This window comes from Emydura macquarii, unplaced genomic scaffold (assembly GCF_026122565.2).
Source record: "Emydura macquarii macquarii isolate MOO-44397 ecotype Brisbane River unplaced genomic scaffold, CSIRO-AGI_Emac_v2 contig_312, whole genome shotgun sequence".
In the NCBI taxonomy this organism is placed as follows: domain Eukaryota; kingdom Metazoa; phylum Chordata; order Testudines; family Chelidae; genus Emydura; species Emydura macquarii.
In genome coordinates, this window is record NW_027130449.1 from 9225809 (window position 1) to 9246216 (window position 20408).

Genomic DNA, 20408 nt, shown 5'->3' on the forward strand with positions numbered 1-20408 from the left:
TTGTTTGTAACGATGTGAAACTGCCCTGGTTCCGGCGCAGGGCTCTTGATCTAGTTCGTGTTTTTTCTTTTTTTACATTTACACGGTAACTTTTCATCCCAAAACAAATCGAAGCACTCGACAAATTCTACATACGCACAGAGCACCACTGAAATGCAGCCACCTCTGGGTGGATGGTGAAAAAACCAAGCAGTGTACAACACTTCATCAGCTAGTGAGGGGAGGGGACCACCTGGGCAGGGATACAGGAGAGGACTTCTACTTACCAAAAAGAGTGCTTCCTGAGAGCCTTAATGTTCATGGGTCAGACATTATGATGACTTTTAAGGTCCCCCCAGCCCATGAAAAGGTCGCCACAAGCCAATTTAAAATCCTTCCCTCCTTCCCCCCGCCAGGCGGGAGTGAGGGGAGTGTGGTTCAAAAGACAGGAATGGGACCCGCAATCAATCGAGACCTGGTTTCCACTCCTAGCACTGTCACTAAGCTGTTGTGGGGCTTGGGTAACTCATTTCCCTTCTCGGCAGCCTCAGTTTCCCCATCTGGAAAGCAGGGATGATAATGTCCTCCTTAGAGATCTATGGATGAAAAGCCCTGCACATGAAGTTTGTTTTATTAGGTTGATTCTGATTATTGGCCAAGCATGGGGAAAATGTGGCCAAACCCGTCACGAGAGCAAAGAAGATCTCTGTCCTGTGATAGGCTGGAGAAAGCTGATAACAAGTCACAGCTCCCCATAAGTTATTTTGTAGATATTCACTCCAGAGCCCTCGCATCTAGCCCTCAGCCCACATAAAAACCCACACTGGGCTGGGAGATCCCTCGTTTAGCTGCGGCAACGTTCTGCTGGAGGCTGGCATCTGCTTTCCCAGGCCAAGCTTCCTCCCTGCTGAATTGACTAATTAGCAGAGTTTAAGCTCTGTGAATCACCGATCACCCTGTGCAGCAGCCAGCCTCCCCACTCTTGCAGCTCTGTGCGCGAAAGCTGTGAAGTCCCAGCAGCCTGCCCCCAGCCGGAGCTCCGGAGGAGAAAAACAGAGATGCCCTCCAGTTCCTCCTGCCAGTGCTTAACTCAGCCTCGGCACCCCTGTCCCTTCTCTGAGGTCTGATTATTGTCTCCTGCTCCCATTAGTTTCACATCCATGCCTTTAACGAAACCTACTGTTGATCCCTCGTTCGGCAGGTTCCTCCCCCATTTAAACCGTTCTTTCGCCAGCGCTCACAGAGAGCAGTTCACAGTGATTTTCTCTTTTCTATTAGGCAGTGATTGCAAAACCTCAGTGGGTTCATTAGCGGCTTGATAATCCCTCCAGATTTATTAGTTTAAATTGCTCGCTTCCATCGCTCATCTCCATTTAAATATGACTAATTTCCTTAAATCTCTCTTCCATCTGCCCAGGTTTCACCCAGAATCACCCTTCTTCTTAACGATCCCTGTCAAAAATCCAGTTAGCTCTATGGAGAGCTGGTCTTTTAAACAAAGTGGAAAAATAAACTGGAGTAAACAGATACTCTTCCTGATTAATCTCAAGCAAGAATGAATGGCTGTAGGATCCACTTCTCCCTAATATATCACTCTATACTTGGTTAGAGAAACTGGCTTCGGTTGCAGACTTCTAGTTCAGATCAAGAATTAAAACCTGAATTGCCCCTATCCAAATTGAGAGATGTTATTCATATTTTTGTAGCCCACAGGAGCACCAGTCATGGATCAGGACCCCCTCGTGCTAGGTGCTGTACAGACATAGATTTGTATTAAGATAACATCTATAAGCCCCAATCAAGCATCAGGGCCCAGCTGTGCTGGGAGACAAGTAACACAGTCAACAATCTCTGCTCAAGAGAGCTTATGGCCTACACATCACAGGAGGTGATAGGTGAATGAGACAGATACACAGGGTGGGATGATTTTGATTTAGGGCTATCTCTACCGAATACTATCACGCCCATAGCATAAAGCAGCGCTCACATCAAAAACTATTTAACACGCTTTAAGAACGCTAATAAATTAAGCCTCACAACAAACCTGGCATGGCAGAAATTATTCTCCCCATTTACAGATAGGGAAACTGAGGCCCTGAGCTGTTGAACAGTCTTGCCCAAGATTAGACACAAAGTCACTGGAAGAGCTAGGAACAGAAACCCAGTCTTGTGCTCTAACTATTTGGTGACACAGCCTCTGTTAGACAACAGCAAGGATGAGTTTATGTTTAACCTGTTGGCATACTAGGTGTGGGAGAACTAAGCTATCAGGAAATTTGATTCCTTCAGTACAGAATGGGTGCAGTATTAGCTTCTGGAATCAGCCAGCCTAGAATTCAGTAGATTTCACAATGGCCTGAAGAATTAACTCATGAGGTTGGGGAATCAATGGAATCAATTAAGTTGGAGGATGGACTCTGAGGATGAATGGGTATGGTATTAGTGCAGGTAGAGAGAGTGTGTGGAACTTCTCTCTTTTTGACGGCTCCTTTCACACTCCAGCTCTTCACACTACTCTCCCGCCCTTGCTCTCAGCGTTGTCGCCATCCGTTTCATTCTCCCTCTCCTACATTTGAATCACCCTTCCTACACACTTGGCTCCATCTGTTTCCGTCTGTCTCCCACCCAAATACATAGACACACAGCACGCTTCAGCTCTCGGATTTCCTGGCACGCACGCACATGTGCATAAATATTCATAGAAATTATAGAATCAGAGAATCATATGGGTTGGAAGGCAACTCCAGTTAATCATCTAGTCCACCCCCTGCATCAAGCCATGATAGATTTCATTATTCCTAAACCATCCCTACTCGATAGGTGTCTGGTCCCATCTGAGTTATCATCAAAGATGGCAATTCCCCCGCCCTGCTTGGCAGTTTATTTTCAGGACCCACTAGAGTGAGGGACTTTTCCTAAAGTTCATCTTGGCTTTCCCCCAGCTTCTGCTGAAGCCCATTGCCTCTTGTTTAGCACAGTGCGTGGGAATCTAGCCACACGATGCCCAGTAATGATAACAGGTGCTATAAAGCTAACGCCCCTGAGCCACGTCACAAAATAGACCCCTCTCCACCTGTTGCATTCACACTATCACCCTCTCTTTGTCTCACACGTGCACTCAGTGTCTCTCTCTCCCCCTAATGCACACAGCCACTTTCCCCTCTGACACATAGACATATGTTTCAGATCCCTCTCCGCGTGCGACGGCCTCAAACACACTCTGCAACACTCTCTCTGGCTACTGCAACAGCTTGCCCTTTTGCTCAAACTAGATCTTCGCGTGGCAGAAACCGGCATAGCTCTATGAATCTGCGCTGGAGATCCTGCCCACGGCTTTCCTGGGCAGGAGATCAGGTGTCTCTGTTACTGGTTCTAACGAGCCACACATCTCAGTACATGGGATATGAGAACCCCTTCTTGTTTCTGTCTATAGACTTTGCCTTTTTCCCATTCTACAGAATCGCTGCCACTGGTGGATTAAGCCTCTCTCACCACACACATTTCAGAGTGAGGTCTTGTTCTGATCTGAAGTTTGGATGTCCGGAGGGATCCTAAATCTCCCCAGCACCTCTCCCCAACTTTATGAATCTCCCTCCACTCCCCTGAGTTTGTGGTTCTATCAGACGCCACCCGGACACGCAGAGGGTGAGCAGATCAGCTGTGTTTGACATGACACTGCATGCAGGGGAGAGGAGCTGGGAAAACAGTCTTACCAGATTAGTGAAGATATATGTGTAATAGGCTGATGCCATTCCCAGTTCAGCTGCCTGTGAAGGAGAGGAAGAGAGATTAGGTTAGAGAGTGACAATCTTCCATCGCTGCAGCCGCAGTGGGGGAGACTATCAGATTTGCTCGGCGTATCTATCGTTTTGCATGAAGGACTCCGTTGTCCTCTTAAAAGCCATAAAGGGTAGGACCCAACAGCACAGTTTGCCCTATTAAACTAAAGACAAGGGATCTGCTTTCCAGAGGTGCTGAGCAGCTGCAGCGTCCACTGAAGTCAATGGAAGCTGCAGGTTATTATTCATTATGATGATGATAACTTAGTTCTATTGCAGTAGTGCCTATGGACCCAAAGTGGGAATAGGGCCCCATGGTACAAACAAAAACCCCCAAAGATTCATTGATGTTTTTTAATCCCAGATCATTATGATCTAATTATAATCTAATTCATTTAATTCAACCTCGTGCATAATGAAGGGCAGAGGATTCCACCCTGCCTTTTAGCTCTAATCTAGGATTTAGACAATTCATCCCAGGTGAATAAAGACAAAGGGAACCAGGAAGGAAGACATAACAATTGAAACAGGTCCATTTGCATAAATTACTAGTAACGGTAGTTTTAACAGTCCCAGGTTGCCAGATGACATGTTGAAGATCAAACCCAGAGTGTGCTCGTTACAAGATTCACTACTAATGTAAGACCTGGTCTACACACAGATTTGGTGCCGGTGAAACTACGTTGGTTAGGGAGATGATTTTTTTTTAAGTGATATATTTAAACTGGTACAACCCCTAGCATAAACACGGGTATACCAGTATAAAAGATGCCTTATCCCAGTACAGCATATTCCCCTTCCCACGTGCAATAGAATCTTCATATTAGTCTTCCTACATCCACTTGGTGGGATTACATCAGTTTAGCTATACTGGTAGAGTTCCAGTGGTAGAACTTGTGTGCATAGACAATCTCTAAGAGAAGGGAAGGGCAGTAATGTATGTTGGGTAAAGCAAAGAGACACTGGTGGAAAAAAACTTCTGCATGGCAATTTTCATCCTCTCGTATCAAGTGGCTTAGCACCCCTGCCAGTTTCACTCCTCTGCCAGTTTCAGTTAAATCCATTGTTTGGTTTGCACTGGGAAGATGCAACCATCGAATATGCTCAGATTTGCAATGTGCAAATCACCCCAAATCATTTGAGGGAGGGAGTTCCCCCATGTCCCTTCTTTTCTCTGCCCCCCAGCTGGAGGCTGAGGATGTCTGGAAGCAGGTGGATGAAAGGGATAGGAAAGAGAAGGAGCTCCGGGTCTGATGAACCCATACAACCAGTAGGTAAAGAATCAAAGCATGGCAGACACTGCTGCTCCCTGCAAACTTCCTGTCTCCCCATGGAGGAGTCCCCACTGCTTTTCCCACTCCTCTTTCTCAGTCAGATTCCTGTGATCAAACAATCATAGCAATATAGGGTTGAAAGGGACCTCTAGAGGTTATACAATGTACCCCACTGTGCTAAAGCAGGATTAAGGATACCTACACCATTCCTGACAGTTGTTTGTCTAATGGGTACTTTGGATTCTGCAACCTCTCTTGGAAGCCTAGTCCAGAACTTAACCATTCTTAGAGTCTCTCTAACAGCCCTCATCATATTTGAAGACCATGCCCAGTTCTTTTGACCTTTCCTCATAGGTTATGTTTTCTAACCTCCTTATCATTTTTATTGATCTTTATGAACATAGCAAATCTACGGCATCTACTGATGGCTGGCATGGTGCGTTCTCCGCAGGGAAAACGAAAAGGAGACTTTGGACCCTTTGCTGATAAGCGGAAGGCTGGAAAATAAAGTACAAAAAGAAAGGGGGGAAAAAATCAGAGGAACTTTAACATCAACACCACTTAGCACTTATACACAACACTTTAGGGTAAGAGCCTCAGACTGACTCTATCCCACCCCAACGGAGATAATACCATTGACTTCAGTGGGAGCAGAGTTCAGCCAAGGTTTGGTGCTTTAAATATTCCATCCCAAGAATGGAAAAGTGCTTTACAATCACTAAGCAGCTAATCTGCACAGACACCTCTGTGACATAGATCAATAGGACAGCGCTATCGCCTGTCTTTTACAGATGGGGAAAGGCAGACTGTGAGAATCTAACTTGCCCAGGAACACACAGCAAGTCAGTGGCAGAGAGAAAACTAGATCCTCCAGGTCATCAGGAATCCTAGTCCTGTGCTCTGACCACTGCCTCCCACCACTAGACCACACTGCCTGCCATCTGGCAGCTGCACTACACAGTTCTGCACTTGATCGCTATCGGGGGAGATCAGCAATGTCTGCTCTCCTGCTGACCTGCTCTGAAGTCAGCAAGTGTGATTTCAAGGGTAGAAAAATCAAAGAAAGTAACAAGCCATCTCCTTTCTTCCATCGATCCCATCCATTTAACATTCCTATTGACAGATGGAAAGCAACCATGTGTCTCTAGACCATATGTGGAGGGGAAGATATGAAAGGCTGTAGCTTCTGACTCCTTGTCCAAAAGTAGCAGAGGCCAAGAAAGGGCGGGTAATAGCGGGTTTCATCCAAAGACTTTTAAAATTAATGTCAGTCTCTCTGTTTGGATTGAGCCCAAAAGAGGAAACTATTTTATAGTCATTATCTTCACCCTTTGTTCTGCTTGCTCTCCCAGTATACAGAGAAATAACGTCCAGTTTCCCCAGTTGCCAGAAGTTAATAAATCCTAAGTGCGTCATTCATTTCCCTTCCCCCTTGGAATGCTCTGGACAGGGTGACTGCATTAAATGTTATTGAATTGCTGCAAAATCTTCTCAATCTTTGACATCTTCATCGGTCATGGCACGAGAATCCCCCAGAGATGGGAAGGGAGAGTGTGTGTGTGTCTAAAGAGCCACTGTGCTCTGTAGCTGTGGAAAATTACTATGGCAACAAGCTGAGGGGATAGCCCTCAATAGTCAGAGAGCTCATTCAAATCCTTTATTAACTTGGGAACTAAATAAATACATTCAAATCCACCCCAACCTGAACCCTAATCTTTGATTTCCGTCACATCAGAAGCTTCAGAGGGCTTAGTGAAATAAAGAAAATCAAAGAGGAAACTTGTTCCTCTGTGAGAAAATACTATGTTGCATTTAAATGTGCAATTAAATTGACACCGGAATGGATTGATGAGAGATCCAGCTGATGTCACTTGCAACAGAACAGACTGTATTAGCAGCCACAGTCTAACCTCGGCCTCTGGACCAAAGGCTGGCATCTGTACCTGCACGGAATAGCCAGGGGAACGTTTTGAATGGATGCACAGGAGCCGCTGTGGTTCACGTCCCAAGAGTAGCTGTAGACAATTGAAATTCTTCCCTTGTTTCTTCGCATCCCCAATGCAACAGTCGCATTTTTTTTCACCACAGTAGTAAAGCAACCAGAGCTAGAGCTGGTCAGGAATTTTTCAATTAAACCTTTTTCTGCCAGAAGATATCAATTTGTAGAAGCCAAAATATTGTACAGGAAAGGGTCAGTTTTGACGAAATATCCATTTTGGGAAAAAAAAAAGTTTCAAAATAGCAAAATGTCTTGTTTCCACATTTTTTAAATGAAAATTTCCATTTTTCAGTTTGAAACGATTTATTGATTTGAGATGTAAGTGAATTTCTGGAGGGGAGGGAGAGAATGTCAAAATAAAAGTCAAAATCAAAACAAAATGTTGTGATTGGGAAATTGGATTGGGTCAGCCACATTTTTGGTCCACACATTTTTTTTTTTTTTTTTTTTAATATTTTGACTTCTCATCCCAATTCAGGACTGGGATGTTTTCCGAAACGGCAGAAATTTTCATGGGATGGGAAAACCATTTCCTGCCTAGCTCAAAATATAACCCATTGGAGGACGTGTGCGACAGGTGCCCCCCCTGTGCTGACCGACAAAGGATTAGGCATCTGCTACAGCCACAGCTAGGGAGTGTGGGTGCCGAAGGTCAAGTTGTTGCAGCTTGTGCTTGTCGCTCTGGAAAACCCCAGTTCAATGCCTCATGTGCCACCTGTGACGGCGGCTGTCACACGAAGTCTAAGCAAGTCTGGCAGGATGGCACTGTGGTGCACCATTTCCTTGTGGACAAGATTCTTTGTGGAAACTAGCATGCAGCTGCACAGCCATCCTTCAGAGGGATCAACAGTTGTCCAGGACACCACTAGCTTCATATATCAGGCCTAGAAAACACACATTCTATTCTTACTTAGAAGGGTGATGACATGCAGCATCACGGCCCTGATCCAAAGCTTACTGAGATCAACTGAGAGTCCCACTGTCTCCAGTGGGTGTTGGATTAAGTTTCTTAGACTGAAATGCTTGACTCCATAGTACCACACCTTCCACACTGCAAGAAATCCCTAGACTAAGCCCATTGGTATATTGAGAGATGAACCTACGGAGCCAAAACTTATATTTATTTCATTTGTTAGTGTGTAAAAGAGCCTCCCTGTCCGGCACAGGATCTGGGGAACTGTACTAAAGTGGAAGCCCAAACTGGATCCAATGCCCAGATTAAACCAAACTCTCTAAACAAACGTGACAACTGTATGGGAGACAATAAAATAAATAAATTAAAATGAGCTGGTAAAAATAACGCGGCAGAGAACCAAAATAGAGAGATACTCAGAAAAGAGGATCCACACCACCAGCGGATTAATTTTCAAAAGCACTGAGCTGTCCCCGTTTGAAGTCAATAGGAGCGGCAAGGGATTTGGAAAGCAAACCACAGACCTCTCGTGCATGCACCTAGAGCATTTAATCTATTTGTTCTATACCCACAATCCCGGAGGCACAGAGCAAATTGTTTTCCCAAGGAACTCAGTGTCAGTCAGTGGAAATCTCCTTGTAGCGTAGATAATTTTCGGTGGCACAGTAGGAATTTTTAAGCTCTGGAACCGTAAAACACACATGCAAAGAGATCGTTTGGTGGAAGCAAGGTCGTTTATGAAGCTACAATTTCACAATGGCCTACCTTCTGGAGGATGATGTGAGACATGGAGGCATTCGCGTGTACAATGATGGTGGCGGTTTTGTCATCTCTGATCTCTTTTAGGAGGGGGGTAGGGTCCCGGCTGTCATCCAGCATCCGCACCGAGAGGGTGTCCTTTGAGATAAGGAACTGACGAAGCAACTTCTCTAGGTTTAAAAGGCCTTTGAACAAAAGAAACACAAACAGACTTTTTGAACCAAGAATACTCCACCCATGGCAGTAGCTATCCTCCACTTATCCAAGCCTGGTAAAAGAAGTGGTGTAGACACATGCTGCAAAGCAAAGACACCAAGTCTAAGTCTCCCAGGCTCTCTTCTGGCCAGCAGGGGATGGGAAAGGATGGAAGAATTTGTAGTGCTCTGTGGCCATTTGATAAAACAGCCGGCAGGCCTCTTTCAGAGGTAAGATCATCTTGACACGGTTCCTTTCTGAAGGTCATTCTCTATACAGCTTTTAGGGGGATTCATCATTTTGTGTGTGTGGCCCTGCCCAATTGGCCTGGATCCCACACTGGGGCTTTGAATAGCTACCCCAGCACAAATAAATAATAATAATAATAATAATAAAATAACCAAATATATTCTGCAGAAGAGCTGTGTGTGGCTCAAAAGCTTGTCTCTCTCACCGACAGAAGTTCGTCCAATAAAAGATATCATCTCCCCCACATTGTCTCTCTAATAACCAACATGGCCACAGACCAGCATGGCTACAAAGAAATGTATTCTAGGTATTTACAGAGAAATGAGAGGACATGGTAGAATGGCAGTATGGTCCAATGGGTAGGACCTCTGGGCTAGGATTCTGGAGACCTTGATTCTATTCCCATCTCAGATCTCCTCTCGCCTTCCCACTTTTTTGTTTGTTTGTTTTCTCTATTTAGACTGTAAGTTCTTTGGGGCAGGAGCTCTCTCACTCTGCCTCTGAGCTTTTTGACACTAAAGAACAACAACGTCCCTAGTCCAAACACCTTACTATCCAAAGTCCTGATTCTGCAAATCCTTATGTATGCAACGAAACCAAAAAAAAAAAAAAAACCTCCTTGCGTGATGAAAGGTTCTGTAGAATTGGCCCTATCTTGAGTTGGGAAAGGAGGAGTTTCTTTGGTTAGTTCTGGGTGTCAGAGGGGCGCTCAGGGTATGTCTATCCTGCAAGAAACAAACAAACTCATGGCGCTGAGTCTCAGAGCTCGGCTCAACTGACCCGGGCTCGCGCTATGGGGCTAAAAATAGCAGTGTAGATGTTCCCACTCGGGCTGAAACTCAGGCCCTGAGACTGATCTCTCTCCCCGGATTTCAAAGCCCAAGCGGGAATGTCTGCAGTAGGGTGACCAGATAGCCAGTGTGAAAAATCAGGGTGGGGGTAAGAGACACCTATACAAGACAAAGCCCCAAATATCGGGACTGTCCCTATAAAATCAGGACATCTGGCCACCCTCGTCTACACTAATACTTTTAGCACTGTAGCACAAGCCCTGTGACCCCGAGTCCCTTGATCCGGGCTCTGACACTTGCGGCTGCAGGTTTTTTTATTTTTGCAGTGTAGACATACTCTCAGCGGCCCGGAGCTCAACTCCTAAACTCAATGTCATTTTGACTGTACTAAACAGTTTATTCATCCAGAAGGTCAAGGGCCGGGGAAGCAATACAATGCGGTACAATGCAACGCAATCAGCGGTAGCGTGCTGCTCTCAAGAACTCCCAACTCTTCACAAAAGGCAACAAAGCGATGCATTAAACAGATAAAGCCAAGATGAGGAGCCCCATTCAGAGAGAGGTTTTTCAGCAAGCCAGTGTGCAGGCGCGGAGCTCGTTACCATGTGGTGCCCCCTGCCCTTCCTCCTTAATCCATGAGGAACTCAGCTGGGTACTAAAGCAACTGGAGTCAGCAGGATTTCTCTGGGATAGAAGTAACTTCCTAGTCTATTTCTTTATGGAGGGTGAAATTCACTCCTGTGCAAAGAGGTCCTATGTGCCACCTGAGTGTTATATTATGGGTTTAAGTGGGACTTAAGCGTTGTCTAAGTTTTGTGGCCAGAGCTCTGCACAGTTTAATTTCCCCCACACCTGCCATCTGCTTCCCTACCAAGGACCAGAGATGCTTCTAGCAATAACTGTTGGTTATGATGAATCATGTTTATTACAGTAGTGCCTAAAGACCAGCCAAGAGTAGGGCTACATTGTGCTGGCAGAGAGCAGCAGATGGTCCCTGCCCCAAGGAGCTTACAACCTATAGACAAGACAGAGACAGGCTGGGGCCTCAAGGCGCTGTTGTAACCCATAAGAGGGACGACACGCTGCAGGATGCTGGTGCATGAAGAGTAAGAGCCAGCTTCTCCTGTCCGCAGAGACACAGGCCTGAGCTACACATCAGACTAAATCAAATGACTTTTGCTCTCTGTCGCTGTGGACTCCAGGAACACATCAGCCTCGCTCAGGATGCATCTGCCCAGATCAATACCAAGTACAGCAGGACGGCAAGTGCTGTGGGCATGGGGCGGGGGGGGAGTGGGGGAGCAGGAAGCCTGCCTCATTGCAAGCTGGGTGAAGACGTGGAAGGCCAGCTGCGGGGATGCTACTCCGGGGAGCCCCGCGTGTTGCCTGCTGCCTGTCACACTGTCACGCTCAGGCTCCATCTCAAATGATGACGGTGGAGAGGTAGCAGGACTCCTGGCAGGCAGCCGCAGAGCTCACGCTGGGAGTCTCGGCTCCGTGTTCCAAGTGAATTAACACACACGGAGGCGGAGGAGCCAGGGGCAAGCATTGGGAGCAGATCCTCTGTGCACAGAATTGCAGAACAGGATTCTCTCGCACACACAGCTGGACTGTGTACTTTCAATCTGCCCAGAACATGGGGCAGCACCTCCGGCTGCTCCCCGGGAATAAGTCACGCTTTTGGTGGGAGTAATTTACTATTGCTCCATTCTATACTCTGCTTGGCAGCCCACTGGTGGGGAGTAGGAGGGTGGAGCTAAGGGAGTGATTTACACCAGGATCTGCCCCCACAATGAGTAGACATTCACCAGGAGAGAAAGAAAAGCCAGGAGGACATGCTCCAAGGTTCTAGTTTATGTCTCATTTCCACCCTGCAACATAAAATTAGATCCTGCTCCTTAATTCTGCAGGCTGTGTATCTCAGCCATGCATTAATGAGGCGGATTGGAAAGCCTCCCCTATCGCAGCTGCTAAATGGAACTGCAATGCACACCAGACCCTCATTTCTTCTCTCTTGATTAGTGTTTTTATTTTTATCACTCCCCGACCACCTCACCGCCCTCCACTAGCACTCCCCACGTCCTGTCCTATCCTCTCACTGCAGGCAGACAACAGTGGAGATTCTCGGGGTCAAAAGTCACAGCCTTATTCATTAGTTTCTAAACCAAACCGGGCACCATGAGGGGGGTGAGGAGGCTCTGCCGAGGCATTCGATTTCCTCTCCTCTGGCTCAAGAGAAGCATCGTTCCCAGCACATTATATCCTACCCACTGCCCTGTCAGTTTGTGCCTTCCCTCCTCGTCACGTGCCGGGAAGATTCTGTTATCTGAAGGGATTCCCCTTTTGTTCCAATGACATGAGAAAACCGGCAGACACTGACAGACTGACACATCAGAAGGCTGTTTTACAGGCCGGACGTCAGCAAGGGCTTGTAGACCCCTCCCAGCAACTCCGAAGGGCATAAACGAGGCTCACCAAGTGTGGAGAGGCATGAGCAGACCGGGTCTCAATCTGCACCATTTCACCAAGGCTCGTCTGGGAGCTCCAAAGCCGGAACGTTTCCCAAACCAAGCGGGGTACCTGCTCTGAGCTCATGTCTGGGAGGCAGTTTTGTCTAGTGCAGTGATACTCAGATCTCAGCGGTTCAGGAGCCAAATTAGCAATCCACATGACCCAAAAGAGTAGTGTGAATTCATTGTTTCATTTACTATAGTTCTATGTATTGATATTTGAACAGTATGACAGGGGAAATATTTAGTTTTTGTATACAGTATTATTGTTTTATCAACTACAGTTGGTTAACAACATAGTAAAAACATCCTGATTGGTTACTAATTACATCACACAGTGTTTTAACATCATGAGTTGCAAAGAGCCACAGGAGACACGTTGAAGAGCCATTTGCAGCTCCTAGGCCTCAGTCTGAATATCACTGCTCTAGTGGTTACAGCAGGCAGGTGGGACTCAGGAACACAACCGTGAATAATGGAGTTTTCAACCCGGGGGCTGAAACGACCGAGCCAAAAAAATTCTGGTTTCGTTCAAACTGAAAGCTTCCCTGCCCCGTAAGTTTTTGTTTAAATAAAAACTGGAAAACATTTTTGTTTGAAGTTGATTCCAAATGATTTGGGAGGGGGGGGGGAGCTGTTTCAGATGGGCTATTTTTCGCACGCCCCCTTCTTCATTTTGAATTGGCCAAGTGTCCATTTGAAATGAAATGGTCAAAACAAAACATTTCCACTTTGAAACATTTTTTGGTGGGTTTTTTTTTTTTTTTTGGTTCAGCTGCAACCTTCCGCTAAAATTCAGCTAGAAGTCGAAAAATAGGTTTGGGGACCGGAAAAATGTTTTTCTGTGAAAAAACTATTCGTTGAAAAATAGTCACCCAGCTCTACTCCAGAGTCCTGAGCTGTATTGACTCACTTTCCCCATCACACAGCGGAGATAACAGTGCTTCCCCATCTCTGTGCACCAAGGGCTATGGCAGAGAACGGGATCTAGGCAAGCATGTGTCCATGCAGGCCCTTCAGCCCCTGCCCTGTAGTGTTTAGCTACAATCCCTGATCTGAGTAGAGGATGGTGGCACAGGGATGCCTCAGCCCCAGAGGACCACTGGGGAGAGGCAGTCCTCCCTTTGCTGCTCACAGGAGGGGATCAGTTTGGCTGGCACAGAGTGGTCTTGGCTTGAGTATGCAGTGGTGGTAATGAGCACATAGGCCTGGCTAAGAATTGTGCATACGCCAGGATGCGGCTGTGTGTTCACAGGCACAGAGCCTTCTCCTTTGGTTTGAGCCACCCTCGGTGAATTTAGCAGCTTGCCTTGTTTTCCTTCTGACTGCCAGGGTGCAGATCACAGCTTGCACAACACATGGTCGGGATTGTGCTGGTGAGAGCGATCTCTACCCACAACAGATGTGAGCTGGAGCTGTGTCCCATTGTCACAGGTTTTACAGACACACGCAGGGGGAATTATCCCTCACCACCTCTCCCAGATGGGGAAACTGAGTCCTGGGGCCTGATGCTGCTCCCACGTGCACTGGTTTTGCACCGGTTTTGCACCGGCGTAACTCCACGGGCTGCGAGAGAGTTTCTGTCTGTTTAGTCCCGTGTAAGTGACAACTGGCCCACAGATACGACTTTTTCAAGGTCACCGTGTGAGTCAGTGGCAGGAGTAGGAATAGAGCCCAGGAGTCCTATCACACAGTCCAGTGCTTAAATCAAATAGCTAAGACCCACTCCTCCTTGGGCTCTATTTTCTAGCTAGCTCACCAAACATAAACAACGGTGTCCCTCAGAATAGAATTTCCTGATCAATTAACAGCCAGACTGAGTGCAGTCCTTGCTCGGCCAGAAAGGGGTCTGCAGAAAGCCCCACCCCCGCCATGCAGTATCCCCAAGGCAGTGAACCATAGCAGTCTCGGCGCATGGGGGACCGGCTTTTGCTTCCACCAGGGATCAGGACTATGGTCCTTTCCTATCCCCCCAGGCAGGTCTGTGTGTGCTCTGTGCCAGCACAATGACTACTACAAAGAGCAGGGTGGGGGAGTTGTAGCTACAGGAGGAGGCACCTTCTCTCCAGGACTCCTCCGCTACTCATGACTTGTGGCTAAATGTCTCACGAGCACTAAGGGGTAACTTCCTCTAGCCGGCAATTGAGTTCTCCAGCAATACCTGATTAAAGCTAACCAGATTGATTCAATTAAGGGTGGACGTTGAATTATTTAACACAAGCGATTCGGTGCCTGAGATTTTCGATCCGGTTAAACGAAGGATCAAATTAACCAGAGGCTAAATTAAGTGGGAGGCACCTGAGTGTGTCGGCTTGTGGATGGGCAGGTGTAGACCGACACACGGTTATGGTTACATGTGTTCCCGAGTGTGTGTGCGCATCGCACTGTGTGTCGCTGTGGGGGTGTACATAAGTAAAGGGTGCACAGACGGTATAAAAAGGCTTGTATGAAAAATAGCTTCATGGCAATGTTCAAGCTACAGAAGGGAAAATCAGAGTAAAAAATTACCAGAGTTAAGGTTGCAGCAGTAGCATCAATGCAGCATGGATTCAAGGGGATTTTGCTGATTTACACCAACTGAGGATCTGGCCCTCAGAGGGTGCACGATTTGGGAAGAGGGCACAAGGATCCTTTTGCATCTATGCTGGAGCTGGTCAGGACGGAAGCCCCATTGCTTTCCCGAAGGACAGATCCAGGCTGCTAGTTTACATTCTGCAGGCACCAGGCTTCTCCGGCACGGGGCAGGAAGGGTGAGCCCCTTCCCCTGGTGCACCTGGTCAGACCGCACTCCCCTTCTGCTCCCAGAGGCTCTGTGCTAAATCACGCACAGTGCCCCAGCTCCCACGGGGGCAGTGCACCTCTTCACCACCCGCTACAACAGGCTTCTTTGTACCGGGACGCTTTAGCCCTACTGCATCCAACGACAGCCCTGAAAAGAAAATACCACGTGCTAATGGGAACCCTGACCCACAGCATGTCCTGACTTCTGGTGAGGTAGCTGCATTCTTAATGATGTTACCTGGAAAGACACAAGCATCTGAGGGCATGGCCGTATAAGGGCAGAACATGCATACAGGGGTGGTGTATGCATGAGCGCACACACGTCTGAGCCTGTGTGCATTAGAGAAGAGTCAAAGCCACAGAATTTGGATCTGAAGTTCCCCAGTTTATGAGTGGCTGTTTGGATCCAGAGGTCTCGTATGGGCTACTCTGCATTGTCCACAAAAGTCAGATTTATAAGCCTGCACTTGCACATGGCTATAACCCCCCAGATCCACGTGCCCGCAGGCTCACATCGAAACGTGCGGGGCCCGATTCCCCTCTTGCTTATACCGATCTGAATCAGGAGTGAACCTCGGGATGTCAGCGTAGTGACACCAGAGCACAAAACCAACACAGGAGAGAGGAGAAGGAGGCCTAATGCATGTAGAAGTTCTCAGGCAGGCACCCAGCTGTGCAGTTACTGGAGCATGCATGTCTGAGTAAGCCTGGCGGCAGAACTGTGCGTGAGTGTGTAACTCAGCACCCAGGATGGCATAGAACGTGCTGGACATTCATGAAATTCTGCATGCCCTCAATTCGGGTCACAGACTGCATGCAAGTCTCAGAAAGACGCATTTCCAAAGGAGCTTTTGCACTAAAGGTGCTTGATCAGGAACTGGCCTCAGACTTTTTCCATTATGGAAACCCCTCCATCAGATAAACCGTGCTTTTAACTACGAAACCACAAGGCAACTCATGTCCTTCCTCCCAGTTCTCCCCTCAGTTCTCACAACCTGCTGCTGGAAACATCTGGACTCGGTTCCAGGGGTGGAACCCCATCTGCAGGCCTGTCACTCACCCCTGATTTCACCAAGTTCCCCTCTTGCCACCCCGTCACTAGTCATATGGATTATTTTATGCCATTATAATCAAAGAAAAGCACAGGCCTCCAGCAAGCGACACTAGGCTGGTCAGTGGGATTTCACCGCCAGTACTGGAACCTGGAGGCAGTTTTACAGAGCAGTGGGAGGTAACGGATGTGGAAAGGGGATAAAATGAGAAACAAGCGGGAGCAGCTGGGGGTTAACACCAACCGGGGCAACTTACATTCAGCTTTGGCACAGATGAGACAGGCAGTGGTGCAATTAAAGAAATTCAGAATCCCAGCTACGGCCACGCTGATGTCGGTGTTGCTGGGGTGGAGGTTCAGGGTGGTGAATCTCTGGAACTGGAACTTGAGGAATTCCTCTGGGGCCACTTTGAAATGAGGGACCTAGAAAAATGAGAATGAATGATTGAGAGAGAAAGATCGATTAGTTGCAGAAAATGCATTTCTCCAGTAACAAACAGTAAACTCAATGCCACATGGGAAGCAGGTGAGAGAAAAGATACCCCAGTAAAACCACGCAGAATATCCTTACTGGATGGAGGAGACAAGGGATGGAATCCTAAATGGGTTTTTGCTATTGTGGACGCTGAGACGGAGAAAGTCAGAGCAGCAAGGAGAGTCTGACATGGAGCATGGGGGAGAAATGGGCCAGAAAGTCTAGCAGTAAGAGCCTGGCCGAAAGGTTTAGGACAGACTGAAAGAAGAACGAGGTGACCCCATACTGGTGAATCTCGGGAGGAGGAGGAACAGATACAGCAGCCAAAAGCTTTGTGCTGTTTGATCTGTGGAGAAGTAACAGGTTACTAAGGCAGCTAATCCAAAGGGATCAGAGCTACGAGTCCTCATAATATTTCATTTGCCATTAATGAATGGGAGCGGAGGCAGCAGTGAGACGCCGCCTCCCAGGGAGGATGGACAATGTGGGGCCAAAGAGCCCATGGTGCACATCGATCAGCAGGTATGGGAGGCCAGCAAGGATGAGAAGGGTCAGCGGGACAGGGAAAGGATTTCTTTGTTTGTTTTTTTAACAGCATGAGTTATTTGGAAGGAATAGAACACAGCAAAGGGGAACATCTGGCTCTGCTCCATTAGAGCAGTGTCAAGTCCTCTTTGCTTCCATTAGAGGCACTTCCAGAAGCTATCGCCCCACGCCTCTGATCCCTCTCCTCCTGGGAAGGCTGTTAGCGGGGCTGCGATGGCTGCTTTACTGGAGGCATAAGCTGTTTTGTTAGTAATAGGAAAGTTAAAGAGTAATAAGCTGCTATCTGCCTTGATTTCACTCTGCAGCCCTCAGCCTGGGCTCCATTAACAGGGAGAGAAGCAGTCTGTATGCCACAGGCAGATTCCTTTAACTAATGTAGACGGGGCATCCACAGTCTGTGCTTGTTGATCATTCTCTGAAGCCAGATGGAGTCTGAGGCTCGTGGTGATGATGGTTAATGAGGCGGAGAGATGCACAGACAGAGGTGTGCACTAGAACCTGCCACAAACGTCTGCAGGGTGTGATCCCCAAAGACATGGGCCCAAGGCACAAAGCTGAGGGTTGCTCCAATCCACGGCTTTGGTTCAGCCCAGGACAAAAACATGAGGTCTGCTTCTTTTCTTTATGCCCACATACCACCACTGACTTCAATGCGATGGTCTTTAGGTTAAAGCACTGGACTGTGACTCAGAAGATCTAGGCTCGTTTATCTGCCTGCCACAGATGCCTTGTGTGGCCTTGGGCAAGTCACTTCACCGCTGTGTGCATCCATTCCCCATCTGTAAACTAGCACTTCCTTTGTGCGCCTTGTCTGTACACTCTCCAGGACAGAGGCTGTCTTACTATGTATGTGTACAGCACCTAGCACAATGGGGCCCTGGTCTTGGCTGGGGCCACTAGATGCTATTGTAAAACAAATAATGATGAGTCATTCATAATTCATACAAGTGTAAATGATAGCAGACAGGATTAGGTCCAATAACCAGACAGATAAGATTGGATCTGAACTTCCTACAACCCAAGTTTTGATTCAGGGCCACCTCTAAAAAGAGGAAGAGGATTGCTTAGGGTGGAACAAGGAGTGTCTCACTAGAAACAACTGGCTGAGCTCAAAGAGTTAAGATGAATATCAGGAAATACACTCATGATCTGTTATGGCAGATTGGTCTTTGCCTGGGAAGTGGTGGATGCTTGAAGCAGTTAACCCTGAAATGGATCATGCAACTAGAAAAGACACTCAGGGGAACAATCTTGCAGTACTGGAGAGAGTTGGCTCTAGAAAATTGCTTCCTGCTCTAATGCAACTGATTCTAGGGAAATAAAGCATTGCAATTCATTTGCAAATATAAATATTTACCACGTTCTGTTTCAGAAGCTCCCACACCTTGGAGGTAACAAAGACAGAGTCCAGTAAATGTCTGAGATATGTTATCAGGCTATGAAGGGATGAACTATAAGAAGAGAACTCAATTTCTTTTCCCTGGAGCACAGACGGATCAGTGTACACCAGCAGGTGAGGGTTTATAAAATATTAAATCAGGGACATAATCTGGGTGTAGATCAAATAGGTTTGTACTGAAGAAACATTACCAAATGAAAAGGGTATGTAATCTTCCAGCAGGATCACGTACAAACTAATGACTGGGAGCTTCTGTGCTGAATTACATTGGCCAACCAATTGCTTGCTTTTGTAACAGTAACTCACGAGGCAGTTCAGAGGCTTTGCTGGACCCTAGAGAAGCTGAAGTAATGGGCAGTGCAGGAGAAAGTGGGAGAAGGAGCAAGATTGGCAAAGAAGCAGAAGGAGGGTGATGAGAGAGAGAAGGCTATGGAGATTAAGAGAAGGGAACAGGAAAGATGGGACCTATGCACGAAATAATAAATTCAGGTATACCTTGCTGCAGCCCCACAGATGGCTGGAGGAAGGATGGCCTAGTGCAGTGGTTCTCAACCTTTCCAGACTACTGTACCCCTTTCAGGAGTCTGTTTTGCCTTGCGTACCCCCAAGATTCACCTCACTTAAAAACGACTTGCTTACAAAACCAGCCATAAAAATACAAAAGTGTCACAGCGCACTGCTACTGAGAAATCACTTCCTTTCTCGTTTTTACTATATGATTATAAGATAAATCAACTGGAATATAAATATTGCACTTGTATTTCAGTGGACAGTTTATAGAGCAGCATAAACAAGTCATTGTCTGAAATTTTAGTTTGTACTGACTTTGCTAATGCTTTTTATGTAGCCTGTTGCAAATATCTAGATGAGGTGATGTACCCTCTGGAAGACCTCTGCGTACTGCTGGTTGAGAACCACTGCCTACTGAATAAGGCACTAGACTGGAACTCGGGAGATTTGGATTCAAGTCTCAGCTCCATCACAGACATTACAGGGCTACCTTGGGCAAGTCGCTTCATCCGTCCTGTCTCCTGTGTCTCAATTCCCCAGCGGTAAAATGCGGAGAATAGCACTTTCCTACCTCGCAAGGGGTGCTGCGAGGATAAAATCCAATAGTGACTGCGAGGCACTCGGATACTAGAGTGATGAAGAGCCGTATAAGTGCCCAGATGGGTCGAAAGAAACTGAGAGAGCAGTAGTTACACCCAAGTTGGGGTCTGTGTGCGTGGGGATGGGAGGCTGACAGGAAAGCAGCAAGAAGCCTCCAAATTTGCTAGGACTGGCAGAGGCAGAGAAGCAGCAGATCTTGGAGAGGAAGAAGGAGGAGAGCAGCTGGAAGCGGAAATGGGTGGAGGAAGAGGAATAAGACCTTGGCTGACATCTGTGGGGGGAAGAGACTGACAGAAAAGCAGAAGACTCCACCGGGGACCCTTTGAAGGAGAAAGTGACTCAGCAGACAGACACTTTCCCTGCGAGTTCTGATTTCCTAAGGCAGAGAGTCTAACGGGACCATAACTAGGAAGGCGAATAATCATCTCATTTACAGTTAATAAATCAGAGGGGAGATACCGTGTCCTAGGGAATCCAGGCAACTTCCAGCAGGCAGAGCGACGTAAGCACTCCATCCAGAGCCTGACAGAGAGCAGGGGGGTGGGGGGGCAGGGAGGAGGGTTGAACTCTGCCTGAGGGTCTCCAGAGAAGCTTACAG

The 20408-nt window shown here is 47.2% G+C and overlaps 1 protein-coding gene across 4 annotated transcripts in view; it reads right to left on the bottom strand.

The window, feature by feature from the left end:
* GRIK4 (glutamate ionotropic receptor kainate type subunit 4) overlaps nucleotides 1-20408 on the bottom strand; it is a 200787-nt gene that overhangs the window by 66941 nt on the left and 113438 nt on the right. For all 4 annotated transcript variants that reach the window (XR_010922966.1, XM_067564827.1, XM_067564836.1 and 1 more), the window contains exons 5-7: nucleotides 16538-16703; nucleotides 8710-8888; nucleotides 3693-3746 (exon numbers count right to left, since the gene is read on the bottom strand). Coding sequence is in view for 3 of the 4 variants with exons in the window: in XM_067564827.1 (XP_067420928.1) it covers nucleotides 3693-3746; nucleotides 8710-8888; nucleotides 16538-16703 (399 nt within the window). In the remaining variant the exon portion in view is untranslated. The remainder of the gene's footprint in view (nucleotides 1-3692; nucleotides 3747-8709; nucleotides 8889-16537; nucleotides 16704-20408) is intronic.